General features: G+C 48.8%; 1 protein-coding gene across 2 annotated transcripts in view; it reads left to right on the top strand.

Annotated features, from left to right (window-relative positions):
* SPINT2 (serine peptidase inhibitor, Kunitz type 2) overlaps positions 1 to 11,995 on the top strand; it is a 28,724-nt gene extending 16,729 nt beyond the window's left edge. The window contains exons 2-8 of one of the 2 annotated variants that reach the window (XM_041742528.1): positions 4,367 to 4,537; positions 7,283 to 7,342; positions 8,614 to 8,667; positions 9,252 to 9,413; positions 9,755 to 9,793; positions 10,900 to 11,002; positions 11,327 to 11,468. In XM_041742528.1, the coding sequence (XP_041598462.1) occupies positions 4,367 to 4,537; positions 7,283 to 7,342; positions 8,614 to 8,667; positions 9,252 to 9,413; positions 9,755 to 9,793; positions 10,900 to 10,961 (548 nt within the window). In that variant the 3' untranslated portion in view covers positions 10,962 to 11,002; positions 11,327 to 11,468. Of the gene's footprint in view, positions 1 to 4,366; positions 4,538 to 7,282; positions 7,343 to 8,613; positions 8,668 to 9,251; positions 9,414 to 9,754; positions 9,794 to 10,899; positions 11,003 to 11,326 lie in introns of both variants that reach the window. The other variant, XM_041742527.1, reaches the window with a different exon arrangement.
* The last annotated feature ends 1,717 nt before the right edge of the window (positions 11,996 to 13,712 follow it).

Below are 13,712 nucleotides of genomic sequence, written 5' to 3'. Positions count from 1 at the left end.
CTTTTCATTATAGAAATTTTCAAATGTACATACGGTTCTTTTTTTTTTTTTAATTTTTATTTATTTGTGATAGTCATACAGAGAGAGAGAAACAGGCAGAGACACAGGCAGAGGGAGAAGCAGGCTCCATGCACCGGGAGCCTGATGTGGGATTCGATCCCGGGTCTCCAGGATCGCGCCCTGGGCCAAAGGCAGGTGCCAAACCACTGCGCCACCCAGGGATCCCTGTACATGGTTCTGTGAGCCCATGTGGACCATCACTCAGCTTCACCAATTGCCAGCATTCTGTCTTTACAGGCATGCTATGTTTTTAGTCCAAGTCTTCTCCTAATAAAGAGATGTTTCTAAGGGTACCTGGGTGGCTCAGTTAAGCATCCAGTTCTTGATCTCAGCTCAGGTCTTGATCTCAGGGTTGTGAGTTCAAGCCCTGTGTTGGGCCCTGCATTTGGTGTGGAGTCTACTTAAAAAAAAAAAAAAAATTCTAATTCCCCTGCAACAGAAATGAAGTCCCTTCCTCCTTCCCTCCTACTACATCCAGGGAACTTAAAAATAAGGCTATTTTCTGAAATGTAAACTATGAAGTCAATGTGTGGTCGTTAAGAGCAGATGAGAGCTGCTCTCTGGGACATAATGGCCTCTCAGGCCCACAGGATTTATTGTGAAAAGACAGTCACATCTACAGGAAGAATGTTCCAGTCAGAAAGAGGCATCCGTCGTCAGTGGTGGCAGTCAGGAAAGGAAGTGTCCCAAAGGCATGCCTTGACTGTGGTATCTTGACCGAGGTGTGTCCTGGGTTGTCTACTGTGCACCCCTGGCCTGCCCGGTAGATCCTGATGGAGCAGGATGTTTGTGGGAATCCTGCAGCAGACTTTTCCTTCCTCAGACTCCCAAGTGAGTCTTTCTTTTTTTTTTTTTTTTTCAAGTGAGTCTTTCTGAGGTGGTGTGCTGGTTGATGTGTACATCCAACCTGCTTGGCGGTGGTTTTCTCAGCGTCCTCCTGAGCGCTCCAGGCGCGCACATCCCTGCATCTGGTCAGCGGGGTTGGGGGGTGGGTGGGTGCTATCAGTGAGTGTCTGAGCTGACAGATGAGGGCCAGGTTTTCGCAGTGTGACTTCTCCAAGGGAACTGCTGTCTGGCCCTAGATAGGTTTTTACCCTCTTGATATACCCTCAGCTTTGTTTACCCGCACAGGGCGTGCACCGACACCCTTGCTTAGGGAAACCTACCACATTTCCACCCTTGATGAGGTGGTTAACCCATCACATTCTCTCTCTTTTTTAAGATTTTATTTATTTATTCATGAGAGACAGAGAGAGAGAGGCAGAGGGAGAAGCAGGCTCCACGTAGGGATCCCGATGTGGGACTCGATCCCAGACCCTGGGATCATGCCCTGAGCTGAAGGCAGACGCTCAGCCACTGAGCCACCCAGGCATTCTGACCCATCACATTCTCTGCTGTGCTGTCTGGTGGTTCCCACCTAGCTGCCTTCGGCTTTGCTAGGCATTCTCTCCGGTTTTTGTTTTAATTGAGATGTAAGGGACACATGGGTGGCTCAGCGGTTGGGCGCCTGCCTTTGTCTCAGGTCGTGATCCCGGAATGGGATGCGGATCAGATCCAGTCCCACATCAGGCTCCCTGTGAGGAGCCTACTTCTCCCTCTGCCTGTGTCTCTGCCTCTCTCAGTCTGTGTCTCTCATGAATAAATAAATAAATCTTTAAAAAAAATTAATCGAGATGTAATTCACCTGCGATACAGTTCACCTGTTTAAAGTGTATAGGTCCTCTCTTGGATTATTTTGAAAGACTGTCCCAGAAACTGCTCAGGAAGCAAAGCTACAGAGCCATCCGAGTGATTCCCAGGGTGCTAGCTTGGCAGGGCATTGGATGGGCTGTTCACCTCTGTTGGAGCTGTTGGGCCCTCTCCGCCTTGAGGTCGTTTTCATTTGTGTATGGTACGTGGATCCCATGTGGCTCTTCTCCATCTTGTCTATATATATATTTTTTAAGATTTTGTTTATTAGAGAGACAGGCAGAGGGAGAAACAGGCTCCCTGCAAGGAGCCTGATGCGGGACTCGATCCCGGATCCCGGGATCATGCCCTGAGCCGAAGACAGAGGCTCAACCGCTGAGCCACCCAGGCATCCTCCATCTTGTCCTGGTAATAGCAGTGCTGCCTCAGACATTTGACAGCCAGCGTTGAGCAAATCGTACACCAGAGAACTCTTTTCCTACTGTGTTTTCTTTGGGCCTTGTTGACTGTATATTTTGTGGCTTTGGCACATCGTCAAAGGTATCTGCTCCAGGTGCATACTCAGCTGATTTTGGTTGATGTGTTATGGACAGGAGGTGCCCATATTTTTTTTAACTGCTTTATTAAAGTATTTACATATCATAAATTAGTTGTTTTAAGCATACAATCCAGTGATTTTTAGTACATTTACAAAGTTGTACAACCATCCCTGCAATCTAATTTTAGAATACTTCCATCATCCCCAAAAGATCCTTGTGCCCATTTGCAGTCATCACCATCCCCCAACCCTCCAGCATCAGGCAAGCACTAATCTACTTCCTGCCTCTCTTGATTTGCCTTTTCTGGACATATTAAATGATTCTATTTATATGAAGTATCGAGATAAGGTACTTTTTAATTGGTGGTTTAAAGAATGGTTGCTTTCAAATTAACAAAATTCCTTACTTCAGAATATGCTTTTTCTGTACTAGTTACCTGTGATTTATTGGTGTGTGTGTGAGAGTTCCTTGAGGTTTTGCTCATTACTACAGCCTTTTTTGTCTGTAGATCGATGTTTTATGGAACATTTGGTGTCATGCCCATTGTTGTGATGTATTTTGGGAGAAATGAGATCTTGCCCTCTGCTTTAAGAAGCTATCCCATGGACAGCCTGGATGGCTCAGCGGTTTAGCACCACCTTCAGTCCAGGGCGTGATCCTGGAGACTCGGGATCGAGTCCCACATGGGGCTCCCTGCATGGAGCCTGCTTCGCCCTCTGCCTGTGTCTCTGCCTCTGTGTGTGTGTGTGTTTCTATGAATAAATAAAGAAAATAATAATAATAATAAAAAAAGCTATCCCATAAGTTAGTGAGGTAAACCTAACCATGAAAATAATTAGGAGTAAATGGCAGCATATAACCAAGTGTTGGGCTCTGGGGTACTTTTATTTGAGATGTTTATTGAGCACCCTTCTCAGATTAGAATGTACTTATGCCAGAAGATGGAGATGGATGGAGGTCAGAGGAATAGGAGAGGTGATGTGGACTCATGATCCCAGGAAGATGATGGGGTGCCCCTGGGCAGATGTTGAGTCATGTTGTCAGGTCACTCCCTTTTCAACTTGCTTTCCATCCTCCTGATTCCTCCAGGAGAAAGTCTTATTTTGGTGCAGGTGATAGCTCCAGTACTTAGGCTTATCTCTACTTTTTAAGAGAGAGGAGATATCTAGGCCTTTTGGAGGCAAATGTAGCTGGCTGGAATTTTAGAACATTTTTGTTTGTTCCCTTTGTACTAGAGTGGGGTCAGATTTGAGGGGACCTTGAAACCCAGGCCCCTCTTGGAATGCTCAGGTGGGAGCCATTACAAGTGCCAGAACAGAGGAATACCCTTAAGCTGCCTTTGGAGGCAGAGGACTAGAGTTAGGAGCTTCTTTCTGAGGTTCTTGTGGAAATTTGAGTGTGAAGTGGCTGACCTGGTCAAACAGTGGATGAGGAAGGTTAAGACACATCCTTCCACATGGCCCTCACATTGCCAGCTCTGGTCTTTCAGTGCTAAGTTCCCCCTTGGCGCCTGGCGAGATGGGCATATAACCCAGAAGGATCCTGAAGTCTGGTATGTTTTTTGCCTTTGCCATATTTCTACACTGGATGGTGTGTGTGTGTGTGTGTGTGTGTTTCAAGATTTTATTTATTCATGAGAGACACACCCAGAGAGAGAGGCAGAGACATAGGCAGAGGGAGAAGCAGGCCCCATGCAGGGAGCCCGATGTGGGACTTGATCCTGGGAATCCAGGATCACGCCCAGGGCCGAAGGCAGGTGCTCAACTGCTAAGCCACCCAGGCGTCCCAGGATGTGTTGTGTGTCTTTAGTAAATGGTGGCAGGGACAGAATGAACATGCAACTGAAATATAGTCAAGTTGGGTGGGTTGGTATCATTGTTGTTAGAGTGATGTGTTTCTTTACTATAGGAGGAAGGAATCACTAAGCCTGATGGCAGCACTTTAGAAACGTCTCACAGAGAAGCTGTGCTGGGTCTTGGGGCTTGGGAAAACTGTGGGTTTCCTCCAATAGGTCTGTACATCTTCTCCATTGGCAGGATTGCCCTGCCAAGCCAACTGGTCTCTGTTTTGTGTTTTAGACTTTTGTCACGTTTCGAAGGTGGTGGGAAGATGCCGGGCCTCCTTCCCTAGGTGGTGGTACAATGTCACTGATGGATCCTGCCAGCAGTTTGTGTATGGTGGCTGTGAAGGGAATAAAAATAATTACATGACCAAGGAGGAGTGTCTTAAGAAATGTGCTGGTGTCACAGGTAAGAAAATGGTCCCTGGGGAAAATGGTATGACTTAGAGACAGGTTTTTAACTGGAATGTGATGCCTTTTGCATTGTGCTCATTCTTCACGGCTGAACCTGGGGGATGTTTTTAAAAAGCAGAAGAAACAGGCACAATTTGAAGGTCGCCCACACAGTGGTTTCACAGTGGTATCCTCCCTCCTCTTCCCAGAAAAGAGAGTAGGCCACAAGCTGGAGCTGGGGGAGGGGTACATGACTGTTTCTTCTCGACTTCCTTTCTCCCACTGCTAAGTGCCAGTCCCCCACCAGACCTGGCAGAGGAGAGTCCTCACAGCCACTCAGATAGGCTGCCCTTCCTGCTTCTGGGCATTTGGCTTATTTTTACCTCCAGGACAAATGATTTGAGGAGCTCATCCAGCCAGCCAAGGTGTGAGTCAAATTAAAACTAGAACATACTTTCTGGAATCTGTCTTCCCAGCCCTCACCTGTGAGGGATTCAGTGGAGTCAAGATAATGTTGACTTTGTGAATCTCATGGTTTATTTTATTTTTTTAAGATTTTATTTATTGGGATGCCTGGGTGGTTTACTGGTGAGCGCCTACCTTCACTCAGGGCGTGATCCTGGGGTTCCGGGATCGAGTCCCACATTGGGCTCCCTGTGAGGAGCCTGCTTCTCTCTTTGCCTGTGTCTCTGCCTCTTCATGTCTCTCATGAATAAATAAATAAATAAAATCTTAAAAAGATTTTATTTATTTGACACAGAGCAAGCACGTGAACACAAGCAGAGGGAGAAGGAGAAGCAGGTTGCTTGCTGAGCAAGAGCCCAATGCAGGGCTCCATCCCAGGGCCCCAGGATATTGACCTGAGCCGAAGACAGACGGTTAACTTACTGAGCCACACAGGCATCCTGAGAGCCTCAATGTTTAAATACGAACTTAAAAGCCGCACAAAAGTGTGCACTGGCTCTGAACTGAGCCCTGAGGGCCTCCTTGAGAGCTACACAGTGAGACGTTGTCCTTCCAAGTGTTCTAGAGACCCAAGAATTTGGCTAGCCAAAAAAGTTCATTGGTGACCTTCCCAACACTATTAGGTAGCTTTCTGCATCCTTTCTGGATGGCTTGGCATCCCTGTTCCAACTCTGGATTATGATTTACTGGTGTCGTGCGTGCTGACCGCATGCCGCCAGCCTGTGCACCCCAGTCCAGAGACAAGCCCTGAATCCCTGTTGGGTTTTGTGTCTCCTCACTTACTGGCTATAAACTCTCTTAGCTTTGAGTTCTATGGACACAAATCCAATATGCTTATTAAAGTTCTACATGAAAAAAAAAATAAAGTTCTACATAAAGAGGGGGAAACAACAGTGGTCTTGGCTGTGGCCCACGACGACAGGGCACCTTGGGGAACATTTTCTTGATCTCTGTGTGCCACTGCTCAGCAGACATTCAACAAGTATTTGGAGACCTCAGCTGGCTGGGTATTGTTTTGGGATCATACAGGCAAGTCCTTCACCTTTTGGGGGCAATTGGCAACCTTAGCAGATGGTGACTGAGGAAAATACCACCTACTGTATGTATCTGTTGTCAGCGATGATCCGGCATGGGGGCAGAAATTAAAGGGAAATATTTTTGCAACCTTTTCTGTCCTTTCCCAGTCAACTCACTTGTAGCAAAGGGACCTGCCTTTATCTAGTTTCTCCTTATTTTTCAAGAAAATGGTTGAAATTTTAAGAACACAAGCAGTGAAGAGTGGGCATTCAGACAGGATGTTGCTACAAAGGGTCACGGGTTGTTGTGTTTTGCTGGGAGAAGGCAGACAGCTGTCTCCCTAGGGGTGGTTCAGAGTCTCCGGGCCCAGAAAGCTCATTTGTTGGCACCCGAGTGTGGCTCCACTGCATGTCTGTTGAAGCATTCTCTCATGAGTCTGTGAGGAGAGCTAGAACTGCCAGAGCAGCCAGGCACTGGAGTCTTTTGCCAGCATATTCTCTCCCAAGCAGGCAACCTATGTGGGAAGACACATGATAATGAGGATGTCAGTTTATTAATTTGTAATGAGAACCAGCACTACCTAGGGGACCAGACACTTGGATCTCTGTGCCTGCTGTACCTTTAGTCCAGGTAGGCAGGCCTCTTAGCCGGGTTCCCAGAAGACTGCTTGATACAGAGAGGGGAGAAAAAAGGAGCTGGATTGTGATAGCAATGTTTAATGGCACCAGGTTATGCCAGCCCCATGCCTCTGCACAGGGTCAGCAGGGAGGCAGGGGAGCTGGCTTCTTGTCCCTCCTGGACCCTGCCCATGCTTCCTTTTTTGTACTTCTTAACTGGCTAGCCTCTCCACCCTACCGTGTGTGTGTGTGTGATAAAATATGTAGACCATAAAATTCACCTATATCCCACACTTAGGTGGTATTCAGTACATTCGCACGACTTGCATACCTTTTTTAATTCATTAGGTGAGTAAATATAACTAAAGAGATTATTTGGCCCTAGAAGTCATTCTGTCTTTTTAAAGTCCTTTCATACATCTTTACTCTCATTACCAGTGAGTGATCTTAGAGTTTAACCCACAAGGGCAATCTTGGTTCCCTATTTCCAAGTTCTAGCCGGTTTGTGGTCCAGCATGTACATTGAAAGACCCACATAAAGGAGAAATGGGAGTCACCGTGAGAGGCACACAGGCCCAGGGCTGCTCAGGGTCCCTGCTTGTTTTGTTTCACCAGGTGTTCTTGAAGTGCACTTTCTCACTGTGTCATTTATCCCTTTGTAGAGAACACTGTTGATGATCTGGCCACCAGCAGGAATGGAGCAGAGTCCTCTGTCCCAAGTGGTAGGTTCTGAAAATAGCGTCGGATGGAATGAGGGCCACGTGGGCCATGAAAGTATAGTTGTAATTTGGGAGTAGTATAAGGGCTTCCACCTCCTGGTCTCTTTATTCCAAATTGTCAAACAGGGGCTCTGCTTCCGCTGCCAGCTTCTGGCTCCCCGCTGGCATCCTTACACTGGGGGAGTTCACATTGTCCAGCGGACAAGAGGGCCGAGGTAGTCTGCAGTGCTTCTGGGCTGGCCTCTGCTTCCTCCTAGGGGACAAGGGATTGTGGATATTGCTGTTGCCTGTGGCTCAGGCCCCTTCCTTCTCTCTGGGCTGGCCTCAGGTCCCCTGGCCTCTTCTGCTGTGCTGTCCTCACTGCCCCACCCCACCTCTCCTTGCCTGTTCTGTCTCCTTTGTTCTCTGTTCTCCATGCCGTCCCCCTCCCTGCACTGAGTCCTCTGTCTTCTGCTGCCCCCGCTTCTGTTCCCACTGCAGTCCTTGATCTCGAGCTTTGTGTTAGCTTGCTTTGTAGTGCTGACAGCAGCTGCCCCATTCCTCCTTTATGCTTAAAGGACTCTGCATGCATCAGGAGCCTGGGGTGAGTTGTCCAGATGCACTGGCAAGTCCAGCCCAGCTATCTGGAAGGCCATTGTCCAGGCAATGGGCTCTGCTGGGCAAGACCTGCTGTGGAGGGAGGGAATCTGCCCCTATTTCATTTGAGGACAGCCCCCCAGCCAGACAATGGCTGTGCACCGCTGATAGCAGCCATGGCTTTGGGCCTCTGGTTCTGGCATCTGTGCTCACGTGAGAGAGCATTTATTAGTTCAGTGGTTGGCTGGCTCATTAGTCACTTTCCAGTTCTGCTAGGCCCAGGGATCCTGTGTCCGTCCTGGTCACTGTTTATTCCCAAGCTGGCCTCCAAGGTTATCTGGAACCCTCAGGCCCTGGCTTGATATCTCTAGTTTCCATCCTGTTTTAGAAGAGTGAATCCTCACTATGTCAGAGAGTGAACAAGACTATCTTCCTCATCACCCCAGAACTGTGGCTGGGATTAGTTTCTGTAATAACCCCTGAGGTGACAGGCAGGCCACCTCACCCAGTGTTCATTCCAGTGTGTGTGATAGAGCCCTTTAGGATTGGGAGGTAACAAACCTACCCATGGAGGGGACTCCACTCCCAGGTGCCAGGGTGTCTGTGTTCCCTCAGTGGGCCCTATTCATCTCCGCCCCAGCCAGGCTACATGGACTGTGTCCATTCCAGCCTCCCTGACTTGGATGTTTGTGTTTTAGTTTCCAGAAGGCAGGATTCTGATGACCTTTCCAGTGATATTTTCGACTTCGAAGGTATAACTTTTAAAAAATATTTATATATGGGAAAAACATGTTTCTTACTTACTTGGGAATTTAGACACCCTTGAGTATTTCCACTAAGGAAGTTGTAGAGCAGAGCTTCCTGACCTTTCCCAGGTGATAGAACTCCCAGGGATGTCCCAGGGCAGCAGGGAGTGGATGTGCCACAGAGGCAGCAGGGAGGCTTTACTTTGGAGAGGCAGTATACTGTGTAGGCTCTGCTCTCACCAGCTGTATGGCTGTGGGCCGGTTGCTGGAGCTCTGCCTGCCAGGTACAAAGTGAGGGGCCTACGACAGAACTCTTAAGAGACCAAGTTAATACATGTAAAGTGCCTAGAGCAGAGCCTGACGTAGAGTGATCTCCTTCCCAATGGGGTCTGGCTGTAAAGAGGAAGATACTCAAAAACCTGGAGGAGTGTCAGGTGGGCCCGACTGACCACATCTATAATTTACAAGTTCCTTTAGCAGAGAGCTGTTTCTCCATTAGCTGGCAGCAGTATGACTACTTGGGAACATTCCAGCTCCATTTCACGTCTGGGCCCTGCTAATTTGTACTCCGTGGCTTGTGTCGCTCCCAGAGTACTGCACTGCCAAAGCAGTCACTGGGCCTTGCCGTGCGTCCTTCCCACGCTGGTACTTTGATGTGGAGAAGAACTCTTGTGACAACTTCATCTACGGAGGGTGCCGGGGCAATAAAAACAGCTATCTCTCCAAGGAGGAGTGCATGCACCGCTGCTTTGGTGAGCCCGCCTGATTCCTAAATGCAAGAAACTGTGGTGGGTGGATGAGGCCTCTTGAGAGGACTCCGTTCCATTTCCCCACCTCTAAAATGAAGGCCTTGGCAGTGCTATCATTTGGACTCTACCACTCTCTGGCTCCCTTGTGGGGATGAGGTGTGATTTGGGCTTGGCTGTTGCACAGGTGTGCCCTAGGTCCCCACCAGAGTGGCAAGGCCTTAGAACCCTCAGAAGAGCTGGAAGATGTTCAGAAAGAGCCTCCTGTGAACACCTCGTTGGTGGCAGCTCTGGAGGGCAGGGAGGGGGACTGTGAGCTGACCTGAGGGTTGTATATTCTTTTTCAGGCAAGCAGTTGTACTCTGTTCTACCCCATGGCACTAAAGGTAAGAGGCCTCTGGCCCTCCTCCACCTGCCTTCCCTGACTAAGCTCAGCTGTGTTTTTGCAGGCTTATGTTGTCTCTGACACATAATCCTTCACTATAAACATCTTTTCGGTTGAAAATCTTGTTTTTGCACGAGAATGGTCAGGCAGCTTGGAACATATGGTAAATGTTTGTCCCACCATGCAGTATAATAGGGGCTGGAGGGAAGCGATCTCCACCCAGGCAGCGCTGGGGTGACTGGAGGACGAGCTCTACTGTTAGGCTTGTGGGGTCTGCTGCACACAGACCTGAGACTGGCTCAAGATTTATTTTTTTTTAAGTTTTTAAAAAATGTTTATTTATTTATTTATGACACACACACACACACACAGAGGTAGAGAGGTAGAGACACAGGCAGAGGGAGAAGCCAGGCTCCATGCAGGGTGCCCGATGTGGGACTCTATCCAGGGTCTCCAGGATCATGCCGTGGGCTGAAGGCAGCGCCAAACCACTGAGCCACCTGGACTGCCCCTGGCTCAAGGTTTAGAGGGAACTTCTGTGCTGTGGGTTGGTCCTGGGTGACAGGAAGTTGGAGAGCCCTTGCTGTGTGTGGGCAGAGTGAGGCAGGGCCAGTGCTGTTGTCCCCAAGCAGTCTGGTCTGACAAGAGGTCTCCTCTCGCTTTTGTTTCTGATTCTGACCTTGAGTCATGGATGATAGTGTTTGCACAAAAGACCGGCCATACTGGTTTGGCCTCTTTCCACCTATTTCCCTATTCAGAAGCCCAGACCTGGCTTGCGTGACTGCTCTATTTTAGAGGAGGAGCGAAGCTAGAATCTAGTTTGCCAGGCCTGGCGCAGAAAGCATCCTCGTTCTGGAGGGCGGGGGTAGGGAAAGAACTGCTCCTGTCAATTCTGTAGCCAAACGCGGCAAGGAGCCAAGTAGCTGCTGCAGGAGGCCACATTCTTTAGGTGGAACCCACCCACCTGATGGAAAGCATCTTAGCTGACCAGTGAGATCGTAGTGGGGCAATCACTGTTAAATTTACCTGGGCAATTAAGAGCATGAGGGTCCCCTCCCGACACCGCTGCGAACACACCCTTGCCTCCTCCCTTACTTCATTCTGCAGGTGGCGGCCACCCTGGCTACTGCAGGGCAGCATCTTCTCTGGCTGGTCAGTGTGCTGTGTGAACACAAAACCTTGGAGTTTTATGTTTACGCAAGAACCAGGGGTGTGTACTTTTTACGTCCTGGTACACATTTTGTGGCTTGGGATTCCTGCACAGTTTGCCCGAGAGGTGGAAATAGAGTTGAAGTGGGATTTTTTTTGTTGTTCCAAAAGTGAACACAGATAGCCACTCGGTGCACATACTGCAGTGCCTCCTTTTCTTAGTCACCTGCTTCTCAAGACCATAGGGACTCCTTGATGACTTCCCGGTGGGCAGTGCCCCTTCTCTAGACCCTCCCAGCCTGGGGTCGGGCTGCCAGTGCTCGCCCCCGCGCCAGCCGGGGTACTCCTCGTCCTGCAGGTTCTGAGGCCCTTCTCTCCTCCCCAGTGGTGGTCCTGGTGGGGCTGTTCTTGATGGTCCTCATCGTCTTGCTGGGGGCCTCCGTGGTCTGCCTAATCAGGGTGGCGCGGAGGAGCCAGGAGCGCACCCTCCGCACCGTCTGGAGCTCTGGGGACGACAAGGAGCAGCTGGTGAAGAACACCTACGTCCTGTGAAGGCCCTGCCAGCCAGACGTCACCCTTCCTCAGGACTCCCTGTTGACGAAGAGAACCTGGGAAGGGAGGGGACACAAGTGTCGAATGTGTGTGTGCTTTTTAAAATAGAGTGATTGGATTGTATTTGTGCGATCATTAGGGCTCTGGGTCTGTTTGTTACTCCAGAAGGTAAGAGGGCTGCTTCCTGCTCTCCCGGCTGGGTCTGCCTTGGGACCCTCTTGGAGGAGGGCTCTGCCCCAGACCAGAGTCAGCTACTCTTCGGTTTAGTTCTTCACTCCAGGTATTGGTTTTCTTTGCTTACATTGAATCCTGTAGCATCCATTCCCATTACAAAAGTAATGTAATAGTTTCCTTTGTTTGATTTGTGGTTTTGTTGTTTGTTTTTTAAATAAGTGGAAACAAAAGTTTTTTTTATTAGGATTCTGAAAGGAAGAGAAAAAATGTACAAGTTTAATAAAAAGAGCCTTCCCTTTAAAATAAATTTCAGCAAGTGCTTGCTTTCTTTATGGGATTGCTGATTTAAACTCTGCCAAAATTAACACACAACACTATGTGAGATGTCCCATTGTAGAAAAAAATCTCATCTTTCAGATCTTTTTGAATGAATATCTTACATTGCAACTGAGTGCCCGTAAATAAATTTTCACCAAACAACACTTAGCCTTACCACCTTCAGGAATCTCTGGCATTTCCTTCTTCTATGTCACGTTTGATAAATTCTAGCCATATCCCACTGAATTGGTTTTTGCTTTGTTGCTGTTGTTTACTTATTTAATTTTTTAAAAAAGGTTTATTCATTCATGGGAGACATAGGTAGAGGGAGGAGCAGTTTCCCTGTGGGTAGTCTGGCACAGGGCTCAATCCCAGGACCCTGAGATCATGACCTGAGCTGAAGGCAGCCATTTAACTGACTGAGCCAGCCAGGCACCCCTGTTGTTTAAATAATGACCAATGTGGACTAATCCATACCTTGAAACACTGCCTTTGAGGGTGCAGGAGGATTGGAGTGAGGATGCATCCTGTCCAGGGGAAGACCGAGAACTTCCTGAGATTGGGGTGGCAAAATGACCAGTCATTTTGGCATCTGTGACTGTCCTCTCTCCCCTCTCCCCGCAGTTCTGCAGTCTTCCTCAGGTCTCCCACCTGCCTCTTCAGTGAAATGGGGACAGGGTACCTCCTGGCTGAATTTGGCCTCCAGGCTTGGCTGCAATTCTGCCTACCTGTGGGTGTTTCCTTCCTGTCTCTAGACTCTGGAAGCCCTTCTTTTCTTTCTCCCCATTGTCCAAACATGTAGTCCTGAACATGGAACAGCATTGGGGGAACCCATGGGATCAGCCAGGCAGCCTGGGGCCTCCACTAGCATAGGTGGGGAAGCTGGCAAGGCCTCCGTCCCTTCACCCTTCCTAGAAAACCCCTCAGGCCAGAAAGATCACATTTTGTATATTGGGGAAGAGACATGCATCCCAATCCCATAGGGCTTAGAAAACTATTCCAGAGGCAAGTTGGACAAATACCTCATGTCCTCCTTTGCAGCCTTCCTCATTTATGGGAGACATTGCTCAGGGATTCTGGCCCTCCCTGCCAAGCCTTCTAGGCAACCTGGCAATCTGGCCTCAGAGACGATGGTGAGCAGATGAAAGCTGCCTGCTATATCCCAGATAGATCAAGACCCAGTTCTGCGAGAGCCTTTGGTCCAGAAAAAGGCACCAGGAAGAGACTCTCCACCCACCATTCCAGGTGTGCAGCAGTGAGCGGATCACTCAGCTCCTTTGAATGTCCCATTTCCTCACCTGTACTCTGGGTGAGCATGAGGGTTATGTGAGATCATAGGTACTGGGTCGACCAAGGGAGGTGCTCAGCAAGGGAACCTCCTTCAGGGGCTGGTGTCCACCTGTGCGTACTTGTCTGTCAGTAGCTGGCAGCTCTCCTTTGTACCCTCATGTGGGACCCTATGTGGGACCTCAGGCCTAGTGATGCCTCTGGCTGAGCAGGGGGCCTTTCTCTACCTACTCAAGAGTTCTTTCTCCATAACTTAATGTGAAAAAAAAAAAAGTGGATTTTATTTTCATTTTTAAAGATTTTAAGTCCTCTCTATACCCAGTGTGGGACTTGAACTCACGACCCCAAGATCAAGAGTCGCAAGCTTCACTGACTGAACCAATGAAGTGCCCCTGTGCTGGGATTTTAAAAGAAATGGTTGGGAATCACTTTAATTTTGC

The sequence above is a fragment of the Vulpes lagopus genome, chromosome 2 (genome assembly GCF_018345385.1).
Source record: "Vulpes lagopus strain Blue_001 chromosome 2, ASM1834538v1, whole genome shotgun sequence".
NCBI classification, from domain to species: domain Eukaryota; kingdom Metazoa; phylum Chordata; class Mammalia; order Carnivora; family Canidae; genus Vulpes; species Vulpes lagopus.
The sequence above is the reverse complement of the archived record's forward strand: the minus strand, read 5'-3'. Positions and strand labels throughout refer to the sequence as shown.